Source organism: Schistocerca cancellata, chromosome 2 (genome assembly GCF_023864275.1).
Source record: "Schistocerca cancellata isolate TAMUIC-IGC-003103 chromosome 2, iqSchCanc2.1, whole genome shotgun sequence".
Taxonomy (NCBI): Eukaryota; Metazoa; Arthropoda; class Insecta; order Orthoptera; family Acrididae; genus Schistocerca; species Schistocerca cancellata.
In genome coordinates, this window is record NC_064627.1 from 968,960,412 (window position 1) to 968,978,490 (window position 18,079).

The 18,079-nt window shown below is 43.0% G+C and overlaps 1 protein-coding gene across 3 annotated transcripts in view; it reads left to right on the forward strand.

Annotated features, from left to right (window-relative positions):
- Nucleotides 1-5,721: 5,721 nt before the first annotated feature.
- The window catches only part of LOC126162929 (uncharacterized), a 263,303-nt gene continuing 250,945 nt past the window's right edge, over nt 5,722-18,079 (forward strand). Inside the window, exon 1 of one of the 3 annotated variants that reach the window (XM_049919745.1) lies at nt 5,722-5,817. In XM_049919745.1, coding sequence (XP_049775702.1) covers nt 5,815-5,817 — 3 coding nt within the window. In that variant the 5' untranslated portion in view covers nt 5,722-5,814. The remainder of the gene's footprint in view (nt 5,818-18,079) is intronic. The other 2 variants (XM_049919748.1, XM_049919747.1) reach the window with 2 other exon arrangements.

Genomic DNA, 18,079 nt, shown 5'->3' on the forward strand with positions numbered 1-18,079 from the left:
TTCAGGCCACGACCACATCACTCACTGTCGTGGCTCATGTCGCTCTGACCACTCCCTCCACGTCGGACTTACACACCCGGTCGAGTGACTTCCAGCTCCAATCGTCGAGCTCTCCTCCAACCTCATCCTCTACTCCGGCCTCACACACTCCGTCGAGTGACCACACACTCCCCACGTCGAGCTTACCTACGATCACGCCCTCGCCGCCGGGACCTTCGCCAGTCCCTTCGACCTCTCCACCGTCGCCTGCCTCGCCCTGTCGAGGTTTCTCACGCCCCCTCCCCCCGTCTTGAACGTGCCCTCGCTCGAGGTGTTTGTGCCTGTCCCCTCGGACATAATCAACGACATCTCAATAACACTGCGTGATTATGCATTGTTCGTCATGTGTTTCTCTTCATCCAGTGCTCATGACACAAACTCCGCCATTCCCTGCCACCTGGTGAACTGTGTTCCCCTCCCGCCCGACATCGACCTGGACATGCTTACTGTGTTCGCCACGCCCACCGGTGACATCGTCGTCGGCGCTCAGTTCCACCCACAAACCGCCGGCCTACCTGTCGCCACACAACCAGCATGCCCAGTACAACGCCCGGCTCGCTTCAATGACCTCCAGGTTCGGTGGCCGAACCTTCCTTCACGACATCTACCCACACAGCTCCCCGACGACGCTGTCGAGCTGACCGCCGGACCACCCCTGTTGACGCCATAGTCAAACCCCCCCCCTCCCGGCCTCTCAAGAGTACTCCGTACTGCCGGGAGGGGCGGCGGCTATGTGGCGCCGATGAAATCGACACTAACATCGATATGCATTCATCTTTGGACTCTAAGCATTATCTTTGGCTGTTTCGCCATGTTTAGTTTGGTTCTTTGTGATCTTCGTATGTGTTAAGGTTAATAAATGAACTACTGCTAAAGGGGTGTGATTATTGGTGCAACCAACCCGAACACACTCCTCAAACTTTCCAACGAGAATTACATCTGAGTCCCAAACTATACCATGTGATGAAAAGTATCCGGACACCCCCCCAAAACATTCGTTTTTCATGTTAGGTACATTGTGCTGCCACCTACTGCCAGGTACTCCATATCAGCGACCTCGGAGGTCACAAGACATCATGAGAGAGCAGAATGGGGCACTCCGTGTAACTCACAGACTTCAAACATGGTCAGGTGATTGAGTGTCACATGTGTCATACGTCTGTACGCGAGATTTCTACACACCTAAAAATCCCTAGGTCCACTGTTTTCGATGTGATAGTGAAGTGAAAACGTGAAAGGACATGTACAGCACAAAAGCGTACAGGCTGACCTCATCTGTTGACTGACAGAGACCACCTACAGTTGAACAGTATTGTAACGTGTAGTAGGCAGGTATCTGTCCAGACCATCACACAGGAATTCCAGACTTCATCAGGCTCCACTGAAAGTAGTATGACAGTTAGGCAGGATGGGAGAAAACTTTGATTTCATGGTCGAGCGGATGCTCATAAGCCACACATCACGCTGGTAAATGCCAAAAGACACCTCACTTGGTGTAAGGAGCGTAAACATTGGACAATTGAATAGTGGAAAAACGTTGTGTGGAGTGACGAATCACGGTACACAATGTGGCGACCTGATGGCAGGGTGTGAGTATGGCGAATGCTTAATGAACGTCATCTGCCAGCGTATGTAGTGCCAACAGTAAAATTCGGAGGTGGTGGTGTTGTGGTGTGGTCATGTTTTTCATGTGGAGTCCTGAACCCCTTGTTGTTTTCTGTGGCACTATCACAGCACAGGCCTACACTGATGTTTTAACCACCTTCTTGCTTCCCACTGTTGAAGAGCAATTCGGGTATGGCGACTGAATCTTTCAGCATGATTGGGCACCTGTTCATAATGCACGGCCAATGGCGGACTGGTTACAAGACAATAACATCCCTGTAATGGACTGGCCTGCACAGAGTCCTGACCTGAATCCTATGTAACAACTTTGGGATGTTTTGGAATGCTGACTTCGTGCCCGGCCTCACCAACAGACATCGATACCTCTCCTCAGTACAGCACTCCATGAAGAATGGGCTGCTATTCGCCAAGAAACCTTCCAGCCCCTAATTGAATGTATACCTGCGAGAGTGGAAGCTGTCCTCAGGGCTAATGGGGGGTGAATGCCAGCATTACCCATGGAGGGCGCCACCAACTTGTAAGTCATTTTTAGCCAGGTATCTGGATATTTTTGATCAAATAGTAACTTTTTTTAGATGTAAGTAAATATCAGAATTATACTATCAGGCAGATCACCAGATTCTCTTGCAAAACGCAAAATTATTAGGAATAAGTGGTGTTGCAGGTAACGGGCTACAGTCCTATTTCCAAGACAAAGAACAAAAAGTTGTCTTGAATAGCTCAGTTGGAGTATGTGATGTTTCTGCACATTCAGAATGGAGTTCCATTACATGTGGAGTGCCTCAGGGCTCAGTTCTTGGGCTACTATTTTTCTTGAGATTTTAAAATCATCTACCATCATGTACAAGCCATCGTGTAAATTTAATTTATTTGATGATGATACCACAATTTTCAGGCACAGTATAACAGATAGTAATTTTGAGGAAACCATTAATCACATGTTCTCAGATGGGTTAATAGGTTCAAGATGAATGATCTCTCATTAAATTCCAGAAAGACCAATTTTACTCAGTTCTGTACAAAAACATAAAGAGAGAGAGAAATAAGTGTCAGATGTGGTAATCAGTCAATAGAAAGAATAGAAACAACAAAATTTCTTTTAGTACATTGCTCTGTAAGAGGCTTAGTTCTGCTACATATGCTTCACATGTTCTCACTACATATGTCGAACCTAACACTGCAAAAGTGGCATACCATAGCTATTCAATCGCTGAATATGGCATTATTTTTTGGGGCAACCAGCCATTAGCAAGTAAAGCATTCACTGCTCAGAAGCGAGCTTTGTGAATTATATGTAGACTGCGCCCAAGAGACTCATGTAGAAATAGCTTTCAAAAACTTAAAATATACACTACTACATGCCAATATATTTCTTCTCTCATATGTTTTGTCTGTAAAAATATAGAGATGTTTCAACCAAACAGTAATTATCATGAGCATAATACATGGAGGAAGAATGACATACACAGTGAGCATAGAAATCTGAGCTTGGTGCAAAAGGGTGTCAACTACACTGGAACCCAACACTTCAATGCTCTTCCTCCTGAAATAAAGACAGAGAATCATAACAAGAGTAAGTTTAAGAAAGCTTTAAAAATATCTCCGCTACAAAAAGCTATTTACAATCTAGATGAATTTTTAAATAAATAAATTGTAAGATTTTAATATTACATAATAAGTTTACATAATGCCATTTAAAATACTTTTTAACTTGAGCTCTGTATCCGTTTGTGCTCTGCATTTGTTTTTCTTTAGTGCTTTTATGATTCTAAGACAATATGTATCTTCTTTTTTCTATATTGCTACTCAAAGAAATAACTGTATACATTTTTATATACTTATGTACTCAAATGTCTGTAAGTACCATAAGATTATCATATTGTGTATGAAAAAACTTACACGTTCCACGTCCTTGTAAACCCAACACAGTTGGACCTCTGGAACACGAAATAAAAACACAATAACATCATAATCATGATCACGGCACCTGGTGGCCATAGTTGGACCGAGCGATGTGGCGCGATGGTTAGGGAGGACAACGGTTCATTCGCGCATCCAGCCATCCTGATTTAAGTTTTCCGTGATTTCCATAAATCGCTCCAGGTAAATGCTAGGAGAGATCCTTTGAAAGGGCACGGCCGACTTCCTTAACCGTCCTTCCCTAATCCGATTTGACCGATGACCTCGCTGTGTGGTCTCCTCCCTCAAAACAATCCAACCCGCTATTGTTGGAACTGGACGGTGGCGCTGTGATCCATGGAAATTATACATCCCATACTCAGAACATTAATTGTACCAGGTTTGGTACTCGTAAGATAATTAGTTTCCGTGTTAAATAGGGAAAGTTTAATTATAACGACCCGGTACAGTGGCTTATCAAGTGATACCATCTCCCGGTCTCAAATGTCAAAGCAGCCATGCATTTCTTGCGCGAGACACTCATATGCGTATCCGTAAGCCCGGTCCACACGCAACGATCTGTCTGCGCAGACATCGGCGCAGATGTCTGTACATGCAAAAGATCGCTGCAAATGAGGTGTGTTCACACGACACAAACCCCAGTCTACTACTCGCCCGCCATCTGTCGGTGTAGAAAAGAAATATCAGTGGCAAGCGACTACGCTCCCCTTAAACGTCAAAAATTTAATTCAGTTATTTTGAAATACAGAAATGGAGGAAGTTCTGTTGTGGTCTGTGTTCGCAACTTGTGTTGCAAAAAACATTCAGACCAACCGCAGGAAACAGAGAAAGCGGTCAAAATGGTGTAGACAGTGGCTGCTAAAGCGAAAGCAGTTTTCTCACGAACATTTACTGCGAGAGTTGCAGGGCGAACCTGTTTTGTTTTACATTACCTCGTGTTCCATTTCCTGGCACATTGACACTCCAATTTCATCTTCAATTGTACTCCTGCTTGGTCTTGGCGTTTCTTTATCACTAAGAAAGCGAAGCAGATCAAAATACCATAACATTGGCTGGTATACTTGATCTACTCTTACACCAGATCTTCTAGATTTCTGAACTTTGGATAACTCTTTTCGGTAAATAGTTCGCTGACAGACCTAATTTACTTGACTTGCCTTCATGAACTCATCCTTCAGGACAGCGTAAATAGTTTCACATTGGCTATTATTTTACTCAACGCTTGTTTCGATATTGCAGTTGAAAATTCCAAATCCTTGTAGCTCCTTCCTGTTCCTAGGAATCTTAATGCTACCGCCAGCCGTTCATGAGGAGGAATTGCCCTTATCATACAAGTATTTTTTCTCATAATATGAGGGGTTACAAGCTTTAAGAGATAATTATAAGTTTCGACATCCATCCGCAAATAATTTCGCCAGTTCGCAACGAATTTTTTATTTTTTATTACCGTTTCTCTGTTTGCCAAGGCATCAACTGCCCGCAATTTTTCAATTAGAGCATTGTATGCTGCTGTCTTTTTGTCTCGGTCACTATATTCTTTACTTTTAATCTTCCACAAACATGGGTGGTTTCTATACATTTCAATGAATTCACTTACAAACTCTCGAGAACACTGACGAGTATCAACGATTTTAATGCCCTGTGCGCACAAATACAAACACTAGACTGATCAAAAAGCTGTTTCGCGCCAGATTTGCGGCGATCTCCTGTGCACACGCTCCAACTTGTCTGCGCAGATGTGGTTTGAACCCACAGATTTGAGAGGTTTCGCTCAAACCTCCAACTCCAACTTCCAGGTTTGCACACACCTCAGGTTGGTGCAAATCTTCTGTCCACACGCAACGATCTGTCTGCGCAGAGGTGATGTGCGCAGACATTTGCGCAGACAGATCGTTGCGTGTGGACGGGCCTTTAGATACTAAATTGAAATTCATTTTGCCAGCAGAGACAGAAAGACCTTGACAAACAGACTTTTAGAAAAATATAATTACGCTATTTCAGGTACCCTATGAAATACTTGTTTCAATACATATTTACATTTAGATAAACTGATTCACTGAAAGTCCTTCGTGTTTCACATGTTACATGATTATATCGCAGATGCTGTAAGTTAGTTGTATATCGTGGCATCTTTGGTGTGTTTTGATTTTTGAAAGGCAGTGACAGTGTGATTTTGAAAAAGACGTTTTTTGTTGCTTGAAAAGGAGGTTTCTTGCTGCTGCTATAAAAATGGTGAGTTCTAGTGCAAAATTAATTCTTGATTTTTGTATACTGTGTGATTTGTCAGAAAACTGCTTCTTCGACTTTGCGGAATTTGTTGAGCGAAATCTGGAATGAGCCACACACGAAGATAGAGCTCTGTCGCATACTCTCAGTTTGAGTAATTTCTACATTTATGTTTAACATTGCATTACGTGATACTGCTGTTCTCCTTCTGCTTTTCTAATGTTGAGTATGGCCTGTAATCTTAATAGTGTGTCTAATCATTTGTATGAGTTTTGCCAATGATTTTGTTTAAAACCTGGTTTGTTGCTCCTGCCATCCTCTTGCGAACGCTTCCGTACTGGAGAAAATGTGCGTGTCAACGTCAGTTACTCTAAAATGGAACTCACACACCGACCCTAATTCGAAATATTTCACGATGTTCATCAGAACACTGTACACTCGAAATTTGTCTTTATAATCTTTCCTTCGTGTTATATTCGTAAAATATGAGTCAGGAGAAAGTCGTCATTTGGAAAAATGATCACACCATTGTCGGATTATCTTGCAGTTATTTTACAATTGTCCGCGACTTGGAAGGTGAGCGTAATCCAAACGAACAAGACTTGTTCACTCATAAGGCCGTAACGTATCTTGACGGAGACGATCAGAAAGCAAGAAACTTTTAAAACATGCTAAAATATTACGTTAATTGCAGGTAGCATTTTTTAATGAGCGGAACCTACCTATACAGAATATCTGATTGATCTCGTGACATGAAGATGTGACGTGTGACGTCATAGGGCGAAAACAGAGCAATGATGATAATTCTTATGCGTTTATTTTAGTTTTTGGATTGTAAGTCAGGTCGACAGATTGGTCACCAGCGTAGCCCAGACTGGGTTATCCAGCAAATGTGAATGCAAAACCTTACATGTGGTGATGTGTATACAAATTCTTAGATGGGGTGACAATCTGATCTGTAGTGTAGCATGAGGTCTACATTTACATAGGTACTCTACAAGGCACCATATGGTGCATGACGGAGGGTACCCTGTACCATTACTTGTCATTTCCTTTCCTGTTCCACTCACGAATAGAGCAAGGGGAAAACTACTGTCTGTATGCCTCCATATGAGCCCTAATTTATCATATGTTATTTTCGTGATCCTTGAGTGCAATATACATTGGCGGCAGTAGAATGGTTTAGCAGTCAGCTTCAAATGCTGGTTCTCTAAATTTTCTCAACAGTGTTTCTTGAAACGAACACCGCTTTCTGTCCAGGGATCCCCATTTGAGTGTCCGAAGCATCCCCGTAACACTTACATATTGTTCGAACCTGCTGGTAACAAATCTAGCAGTCCGCCTCTGAAATGCTTCAATATCTTCCTTCAGTCCGAACTGGTACGGTCCCAAACACTCAAGCGGCACTCAAGAATAGATCGCACCAGCATCCTCTATGCGGTCTCCTTTGCAGGTGAACCACTCTTTCCTAAAATTCTCCCAATAAACTAAAGTCGACCATTTGCCTTCCATACTACAGTTCTCACATGCTCATTCCATCTCGTATCGCTTTGCAATATTATGTCCAGATATTTACATGACTTGACTGCATCGAGCTGGACACAAATAATACTGTATCAGAGCATTACAGATTTGATCTTCCTATTCACCCACAGTAGCTTACTTTTTTCCACATTTAGGGGTAGCTGCTGTTTATGAAACAAACTTGAAATTTTGTCTAAACCGCATTGTATCTTTCTACAGTCACTCAACTTCGACACCTTACTGTACACAAAGATATCATAAGCAGTCAACTGCTGATTGTTTCCCACCCTGTCCATCAAATCATTTCTGAATATAGAGAACAATAGTTGTCCTATCACACTTCCATGAGCACTCCGTAAATCAAGGTTAGGTTGGAATGTGACAGTTTGGTTGAGTTCGTGTAATGGTGTTGAATGCTTCAGTTGATACACTTTTTGTATGTAACTTCTGAACTGTGTGATTGAGAGAAAAGAAAAGGTAAACTTACAATTAGCATAATATCTACAGAACTGTTAAACTAACGTGTTTAGGTACCATACATATATTATTTAATGAACACACAGCATGTGGTGACGTTAGCAGTGTGTGTTGTTTAACATTGCCTAAAAGTGGACAGTTGATGTAGTTTGGTTTATAACTGCATGAATTGTTATTCACAAATTATTCTGCTTCATTGTGTGAAGCACTACTGTTGAATGATTGCAGGAAATCCAAGACAAAGTAGAGAAAAGAGATGACATCTCATCTGACAACCACACAGGAACAAAAATAAACAAAACTCATGGAAGAAAGACAGAAGATACCTGAGGATTTTTATTTTGGAATGGAGTACAGTTATACTGAAGACATCAGGTGAACGAGGATCAGTGCACTACAGATATATTCTTACTATGGAAGATTCAAGATGGTCTCCTGAGGACTATTCTGTTGTAAGGGGCATTCAAAAAGAAACGAGCCAGAGGCTAATTACAGAAACCAGTATCTGTATGTTAGAAGTATTGACCCTGGCTGTTGAGACACTTGTCCTACTGTGACACAAGATGGTGAATGGCTGTCTCATAAAATTCCCAGGGCTGCAATGTTAACTAGTTCTTCACGTACAGCTGGACATCGTCGCCCGAGGTGGATTGTTTGCCCCCCCCTCCCCGAGCCGTTTTAAGGTACCAAAAATGGCCTAATTGCAGAGAGAGAGATCCAGACTGTATGCAGGTTGGGCAAACACCCCCCCCCCCCCCCCCCCCATTTGAATTTGTGCAGGAGTGCCATGACTGTTGGCAGTATGAGGCTCTGCATTGTCGTGGAGAAGAATGACTCCATGGGTGAGATTGCCTTGTTATCTTGATTTGATCTCTTGGCGAATAGTGGTCAAGGTTTGCAAGTAACACTGGGAATTCACTGTTCCATGCTGCAGGAAGCGAATCAGAAGGGGGCCATCTTGGTCAAAGAGGAATGTCGGCATAACCTTTCCTGCATTCGTGTGGAGGGCGACGTCCAGCTGTGCCTGTGGTACTGTTTAACATCACAGCCCTGGGAATTTTTAGACAGCCATTCAGAGCCTTCTCACAGTGGTCCAAGTGTCTCAACAGCCAGGGTCAATACTTCTAACATACAAGTACTGGTTTCTGTAATTATGCCTCCGGCTCGTGTTTTTTTCTTTTTGTATCCATGATGAATATCTGGATGTTGATTGTTGTTGATTCGGTTATCAACTGATGTTGGGATGGTAGCTGGTATGTTAGAGATCAGAGTGTAAATTGACATTCTCTTTCATGTGTAGACGTGATAAAAAGGTAACCATTGATTCTTTGAGCTGATTATTCACAATTTGTATCTGATTTAAATTCAGAATTTAAAAATGAATGAAAATATGGAGAGAAATGTCTACTGGACAGCCATTCAAACAAGAAAATATATCTGTATAATGTTAATGGTGGTTCATGCATTGCCTACTGGGGGTAGAGGAAAAGGCAAAAAATCTTACACACACTCCCATCAGTATTGTAGTTAGGTGCTGAGGTACATTGCTTGTATGAGGCAGTGCTAGGTTGACAGGCATGTGGATGAATAGTCCTATACAAACAGAGTCTAGAAGTTTTGTAATTTTCTGGCAGTTTAATATCTGATGGGTATCTGCCTGAAAAATCTAAAAGCTGGAGATTTAGTATGTTTTCTAATTTCTTTCTATGTCAATTGTATTTCAATTTTTCATCACTTGCTAAGTAGACCTGTCGTTTCTGTCCAGTTTAAGGTTTGTTTGAAATCAGTTTGGAATATGTATCCAAAAAATATTATTTGATTTTCAATTTACTCATAAACACACCATACTAAACTTTTGACACTCCATATATTAACAAATCATGTAGTAGATTTGGCATTTTTAACATAGGTGTTTCTGTAAAACTTCATGTAAATGACTAATTAATTTGTGATATACATAATTTCTGTTAACCTTGAGGGTTATTCTAATTATTCACCATTGTGGGAGAAATCACTTCTAAATTTACGTACCTCTTTTTTGGTTTGGACTATTTCTATTGTAAAAAGGCCACACATTCTACTACTGTTGTCATCAGTCTTAGAGTTCTGATTGTATTTTTGTTGTGTGTGACAGTACAGCACATCTCAATTTTGTTGTATGGTTTATGTCATCGTAATCTTATGATTTTTTCCCCATTGTTGTTGACTGGAACTTACAGTGAATTATACTCACATTTAGAAAATTGCGTGCCTAATAACTTGCCAAGTTGTCTGGAGAGATCAAGAGTATTTTTGGAGAACCCACAAAAATCAAGATTGTGGGGGCAAAAAACCATTATATATCTCAATGCCTCTGTAGGCTGAGCTCCACATGTAATGTTTAATACATTCCAGTCAGTCCACAGTGGCTGCTGCATTCCCCCAGAGACCATACAGTTTTTCGACTTATTTGTATACCTCCTGCTACCAAGGTGAAGAAGTGGAACAAAACCTTTTTATTGAAATATATACCATCATCGTTTACCTCCACATTTATTTGAGGTGTTTTGAAATTCACTACGTGTTTACAGAATAATTATATTTCAAACATTAGGAGATTCAGAGGTAGAAAAACATGTGTAAGTACAGCATGTGAGAATTTATTACATAATAAATGTATGAAATTATTTCATTGAATTTGTCTGTTTTCACAGAGTGAAATTTGTTTTTGTGAGACACTGCTTGAAACGGTTGGATAGATAGATAGAGCCCTACTTTGTATTCTTCACGCCACCATCTGATTTCTCTTCCCATTCATTTCCAGTAGTGCATGTGCCTTTCTCAGAATAAACAGTACAATATCTTGAAGCATACTTCTTGCTGGTTGTCAATGAGATTTGGGATTGTTTGCTGTAGAGCACTATTTCTCATTTCCAGTAAAGTAGTCAGCTGCTTTCCCAGGAATTTTATTTGCATATGTCCACCATAAATCTAATTAAGATGGTTCGTTTGTGAGACAGGCCTAAGTTTCTTGTAGTCAATGTAGATTTGATTAGACACATAACAAACACTTGGTAAAATACTTCCTGCCACTATTTCATTGTTCTTCATTCAAAATAATGGTTCACCTTTTGCTCTCCATGATCAACAACAGTTTTACTTTTGTTATGATAAAGTATGAGATCAGGCTTCAACTTTCCTACCATTCCATCCTTGGATTTTGTGTTGGTGACACTACTTGTCTTGCTGTATTTTCGAGACTGGGCACAAACATTTGTAGTGTTTTTCGAGCGAAGTGCTTGCACAGAATTTCTCTTGAATACCATTTGACCTCTTCTTAGTTTGCTTTATTTGAATTCGTCAACAGTGCATGTGCCCTCATCAGTCTGTCTTTCAGATAGTATAAAAGTGGTCGTGTACAATGTATGACCCTTATGTAGATAATTGTTGCACAAATGGAGGACTACTGAATCTGCAATATTATCTTTTTCCCTTGCACTAGTGTATGTTCACATTTCAAAACATAGCCTGTTGCAGAATAACTAAAAATGAAAAGCTTTGCACTGTACCCATTTGGCTTGTTTGGTTAAAGTTTACAATGGGCTGCCCATGTGCAGATGTTGGCAATGCCTATGTGTGTATGATTAAGAGTGAAATTGGTATTACTTTTGGTAATAGAAACTGCTCTCTTACTTTCAGCCATCCACCTCCCTAGCCCCATGATTTAATTAAAAAAACAAATCATATGAAAGACTGATTAACAATTCAGCTGTTCCGGCGTCTTAGATTTTCCTGATGGTGTTTTGTGAAGTTTTATCGCTTGTTCTTGATACATACACTAAACTGAATGTTTCCTCTAAAAGGACATAAATCTTCAACTGTCAGCTTCTTGTTGGGATAAAAATTGCTCTTGATTTTCAGTATGAAGTGTAAATAAAAAGGCCAGATTTTATGCAAAGGATTGTGGTTTGGTTGCCCCTGTGTATGTAATTGTCAGTGTTGTTCACATGATTTTTGCAGCTAAAGATGAATTCTGTATTACCTAATGACTTCAATAGTCTGTAATATTTGGTTGGTCTACAAAGACGAATGTGAGTAATTACAATAAAAAACTGAGACATCATATGTTGCTTAATAGCAGACCAATTGGTATAAGGTGACTTGGGTATGATTTTACTTTTGCCACTGCAGTTTACAAACAGCTGATCCTGCATAGTGGTTTCTTTCAGTTTTTGTAGATTTTATCATATTCCTGTCCATAAACAGGCACCAACAGTCAAATTTGGTGCTTTCAGCAGTCATAGGTGCCAAAATGTTACTTCCATTTTCAAAAACTAGTAACTGGGATCTTATCATCATTTACCCAGGCAATGATGTTGCTTTGAGACTACTGCTATTTTTGTGTTCTGCCCTGTTGAATGGGAGCTCACTTCTAATTCATGCGATGGTTCAGTTCCATTTTCAGATCACTCAATATTACGTTCAAAATACAAGATGTGAGTCAGTAAAGCTACTGTGAATGTAATTGTGATACTATTTCACACTGGCTGATAATTATATTTACCATCTCTGTAAGAAATTCTGTTATCAGTTTCAAAACAATTGTCAATATCTGATCCAGATTCTTCAAGCAGGCTCATAATTTCTTCATCTGTCAAATTGTCCCCCATTTCATGACAAACTTTTGCAGCTAAGACATCTACGGAAGCACATTGCAACAACAGAATCGTAGAAACTGATTACGTCTGTAATTTTTTTCTCTCTCCAAGTAACATAGCGTGTTGTGGAAGCAGGCACACACATACAACAGCTCTTCAAAGTATAGCAAGAGTGAATAACTGACTTCAAACTGTCACTGCTCAGTAATGTGCTGCATACTAAAATAACAGTCAAGAAAGCTGACTCAGAGATGCTTTGGTTGCAGACTGTTAGGGAAATCACAACATGCTCATAATTTATATAAGCAGAGACTGAAATTTATTACATAGCCGCTCCTGTGTCAGAGCAGCACGATTTCTCATGTCATGGGAAGTCTGTCATTATTTTAATGAGTCTCTTGTTGATTTCCTTCATGGTTTTGTATTTATATTGTATAATGCAAAATCTGACATTTGTTATAGCTGAGAAACTGCTACTGGGAAGAAATCTGAGAAAAAAGCATTCATAACCCAAAATGATTGTCTTCAAAAGAAATTATTTTTGCAATTGTGTGTGCGTATTTGTGCTGCTGTATTGAGTCCAACACACATTCTCATTCATTCAACAATTGAGAAATAAATAGAAATTACATTGAAGAAAATAGCATTGATAATGCTTGTATATCAGACAGTGACCTCATGATTATGAAGAGATATTTAATGAAAAACAAATAGCTTGTTAGTAGTATATGCATGTTAAGAATACCCATATGTGGATAAATGAAACCATGTTAAAACATATTATGTTACCCCCTGCAGGCCCGAGGGTTAGAATAGGCCTGAGGTATTCCTGCCTGTCGTAAGAGCCAACTAAAAGGAGTCTCACAACTTTCAGCCTTCATGTGGTGGTCCCCTGTAGGGTTTGACCTCCATTTTTCAAATTTTCTCGAAGAGCGACCCAATTGGGGGGGAAGGGCGCCTTACGTGGTGCATCGTGTACATAGATCTTTAACCCACTTTCTTGTTGTGGCATTGCAATCCTGCTCATCCTTCATCTCTTGAGTGAGGACACCTTCCTGGGTGCGATTTCCTCCACCCACTATGCAGTGTCGTTGTCTGTGCCCATGATGACCATGGAATTCTTTGCACCTCATATCCAGCACAGTAGCCAGTCTGTTGTGTTGGGGCCACCGTGTAACCTGTTGGTTGTAGCCCCGTGACTACACAGGGCTCGCTTTGCTGATGCCTGCGCCGTTAACTCCACATGTATGCCAAGGAGTAGATGCCCGTCACCTTGGGGCATCAGGACTCCCGGCAATGGCCATCCTGCCAGGTGGCCTTTGCTGCAGCTGGGTGGCACCCAGGACCCCTGGTTGGAGTGGGTGGCATCAGGGCAGAGGACGCGTAACGAAGTGTACCACATCATCAAACGTCAGCAGTCTCTAAGCATTCAAAGTCTCAGTACAATGCAAGGAAGTATGATCCTAAATCGTCGCCCTCCCTGGCCACACCGTGGGAGTAACGACAGGCTAAGGGTGGCAGCGAACCTTATTCGCCCCAGTACCTCATATGTACAAGAGCTGATGGGGACTCCTTTGTATCAGTAAAGCCTCAGTTTTTTCTAGAGCTTTTAGAGGACAAGTTTGGGGAGATGGAGGGCTTGTCCAAAATGCGATCAGGGTCAGTCATAAAAACAGCATCCTCTGCCCAGTCACTGTCATTACTGGCTCGTGACAAGCTGGGGGATGTTTCTGTTACCATCGTGCCTCATAAGAGCTTAAATATCAACCAGGATATTATATTCTGAAGGAACCTTCTTTTGCAGTCTGATGACGAGCTGCGCACCAATTTATAGCGACGAGGAGTCATTTCATTCGACGCGCCCGTCAGGGTCAGAGGAATAATCAGGTTGCCACCGGTGCCTTCATCTTGGCCTTCGAGGGTGAAACATTACCTGAGAAGGTCAGGGTGATTGTCTATTGCTGTGATGTCAAGCCATATATCCCTCCCTCAAGGTGGTGCTTTAAGTGCTGGAAGTTCAGGCAAATGTCTTCCCCTCTGTACTTCCAGCATCACATGTCGAGATTGTGGACATCCATCCCATCCCAATACTCCATGTGCCCCACCTCCCATCTCTGTCAACTGCAGAGAGCATCATTCCCCTTGCTCACCAGACTGCAGGCTTTTACAGCGAGAAAGGAAAATCATGGAATACATGACCCTGGACCTACTGACCTACATTGAGGCCAAGAAGAAATTTGAGCACCTACTTCCTGTGGCTATGACCTCTACTATGCCGCCACTACGAGAACAGTAGTAGCCCCATCAGTTCCACGAATTTCGTCAACTGTCAGAGCCGGACAATTACACCTGCCCCCTTGATGGTGGGGGCCACTTCCCTCCCTGTTGCTCCCGCACCACATACCTTGGGAGCACTGTCCCCCCAACTGCCGGGGACACTAATCCCCACTTCTCAGCCATAGAAGTGTAAGTCTTCTTCGGCTCCTCTCACTAGGAAGGGGTCCCTTGGGTCACTCCCTTCCCAGGTTTCTGCTAGTGGGAAAGATAACACCCAACAGTGGCAGAAAAGCCCAAAAGCAGCTGGTCATAGGGCTTCATGATCATCCTCGGTCCCAGAGACTGAATCAGTGAAGCCCTCCCATCCAGAGAAACCCAAGGATCACCAAGAGAAAACCAGAAAGAAGACCCCCAAGACCAAGGGAACTGCAGTGGCAACCACACCACTGCTGCCAACAAGCTCTGCGTCTGATGATGAGGTGAAGATTATGGCATCTGCTGAGGACCTAGATCTCACCAGACCCTCAGACACAATTGATATAGCCTGTTCAGGAAATAAGTTAGTGGCAGCTAGTTACCCTGTGGCGTAGACTGCCTCATTGAGTGTTCCATGCCTTTCCAGCATCACGCTCATGCCATCCTCCTGTGGAATTGTGGCGGTTTTTTCCACCACCTGGCTGAGCTACAGCAACTATTAAGCTTTACACCTGCTTTCTGCATTGCCCTCCAGGAAACCTGGTTCCCGGCAATGTGGGCACCTGCCCTTTGCGGCTACAGGGGATAGTACAAGAACCGTAGTGAATATAATAGTGTGTCAGATGAAGTTTGCATTTATGTTCTGAACTCGGTATGTAGTGAACCTGTGCACCTTCAAACTCATACGGACGATGCAGGAAATAAGTGTCTGCAGTGTATATCTTCCTCCAGATGGTGTGGTACCCCTGAACGTGTTGGCTGCATTGATTGATCAACTCCCTAAAGCTTTCCTACTTTTCGGAGATTTTAACGCCCATAGCCCCTTGAGGGGTAGCATCATGCGTATTGGCCGTGGCAGAGATGTCGAAAATTTGCTGTCCCAACTCGACCTCTGCCTCTTAAATACTGGGGCTGCCACACATTTCAGTGTGGCTTATGGTAGTTACTCAGCCATTGATTTATCAGTTTGCAGCCCAGGACTCCTCCCATCTGTCCACTGGAGAGCACATGACAACCTGTGTGGTAGTGACCACTTTCCCATATTTCTGTCACTCCCCCGTATGCCCATGGACGCCTACACTGATGGGCTTTAAACAACGTAGACTGGGTAGCCTTCACCTCTGCTGCTGTCACCGTTGAATCTTCCCGACATGGTGCCATCGATGTTGTGATTGAGCAGGTCACTACAACTATAATTTCTGCGATGGAAAATGCGATCCCCTGTTCTCTATAGGGTGCTCAAAAGACATTCCCTGCCGGCCGCGGTGGTCTAGCGGTTCTAGGCGCTCGGTCCGGAACTGCGCGACTGCTACGGTTGCAGGTTCGAATCCTGCCTCGGGCATGGATGTGTGTGATGTCCTTAGGTTAGTTAGGTTTAAGTAGTTCCAAGTTCTAGGGGACTGATAACCACAGAAGTTAAGTCCCATAGTGCTCAGAGCCATTTGAACCATTTGAAGACATTCCCTAGGTGGTCGCCAGAAGCCGCTGAGGCAATTAAAGAGTGCTGGCGAGCTCCACAGTGACATAAGTGGCACCCTTCCCTAGAGAACCTAATAGCTTTTAAGTGGCTCAGTGCCCGTGTTCGCCTGCTTATAAAACGACAGAAACAGGAGTGTTGGGAGTGGTATGTGTCGACCATTGGGTGCCATATGTCATCTTCCCAAGTCTGGATGAAGATGAGATGTCTTTTTGGATACCAGACCCCAACAGGTGTCCCTGGTGTTAACATCAATGGCATGCTCTCTACCAATGTAAACGCGATTGCCGAGCACTTTGCTGAGCAATGTGCTTGAGCATCTTTCGTCGGAGAACTACCCTCCAGCATTTCGCACCCCCAAACGGCTAATGGAAAGGGAAGTAATCTCGTTCACTACACATCACAGTGAACCCTATAATGCCCCATTTACAGAGTGGGAGCTCCTCAGCACCCTTGCACATTGCCCCGACGCAGCTCCTGGGCCAGATCGGATCCACAGTCAGATGATTAAACATCTGTTGTCTGACTACAAGCGATATCTCCTCATCTTCAACTGGATCTGGTGCGATGGCATCTCTCCATTGCAGTGGCAGGAGAGCACCATCATTCTGGTGCTAAAACCCGGTAAAAATCCGCTTAATGTGTATATCTATCGGCCCATCAGCCTCACCAACATTCTCTGTAAGCTGCTGGAACGTATGGTGTGTCGGTGGTTGGGTTGGGTCCTGGACTTACATGGCGTACTGGCTCCATGTCAGGGTGGCTTCTGCCGGGGTCGCTCTACCACTGATAATCTTGTGTCCTCAAGTCTGCCATCCGAACAGCCTTTTCCATACGCCAACACCTGATTGCCATTCGTTGCCTTCTGGCTGCAGTGTATTCACTGGAGAGCTCATGGCCCTATCTTGTGCACTTCAGTATATCCGTTCCTGTACTGGTGAGTCGTTTCTTCTCTGTTCTGATTCCCAGAGTAGCTTACAAGCTATCGACCAGTGCTACCCTCGCCATCCTTTGGTAGCAAACATCCAGGAATCCATCTCTGCCCTGGAATGGTCCAGTCGTTCAGTGGTGGTTGTGTGGACCCCAGGACACATCGGAATCCCAGGTAATGAACTTGCTGACAGGCTGCCAAACAGGCTATGCGGAAACCTCTCCTGGAGATGAGCATCTCTGAAACTGACCTGCATTCTGTCTTACGCCACAAGATTTTTCGACTTTGGGAGACGGATTGGTATAACAGTAGGCACAACAAACTGCATGTCATTAAGAAGACTGTAAATTTTTGGAAGTTTTCCCTGCAGGCTTCTCGCAGGGAATCAGTTGTCCTTTGTCGGCTCCACATTGGCCATATGTGGCTCGGCTCACACATGGTTAACTCCTCTGTCACAAGGACCCACCTCAGTGTTGCTGTGGCTCGCAAATGACAGTCGTCCACCTCTTGCTGGACTGCTCGCTTTTAACCGCTCTGCTGCGAACTTTCAACTTTCCCAGCACCCTAACTGCGGTGTTGGGCAACAATGCCTCAACGCAGCTTTAGTTTTACGTTTTATTCGTGAGGGTGTGTTCTATTATTTGATCTAAGTTTTAGCACATGTCCTTTGTCCCTCTGTGTCCTCCACCCGAGGGCTTTTAGGGTGGAGGTTTTAATGTGTTGCAGAGTGGCTGGCTTCTTTTTTATTCT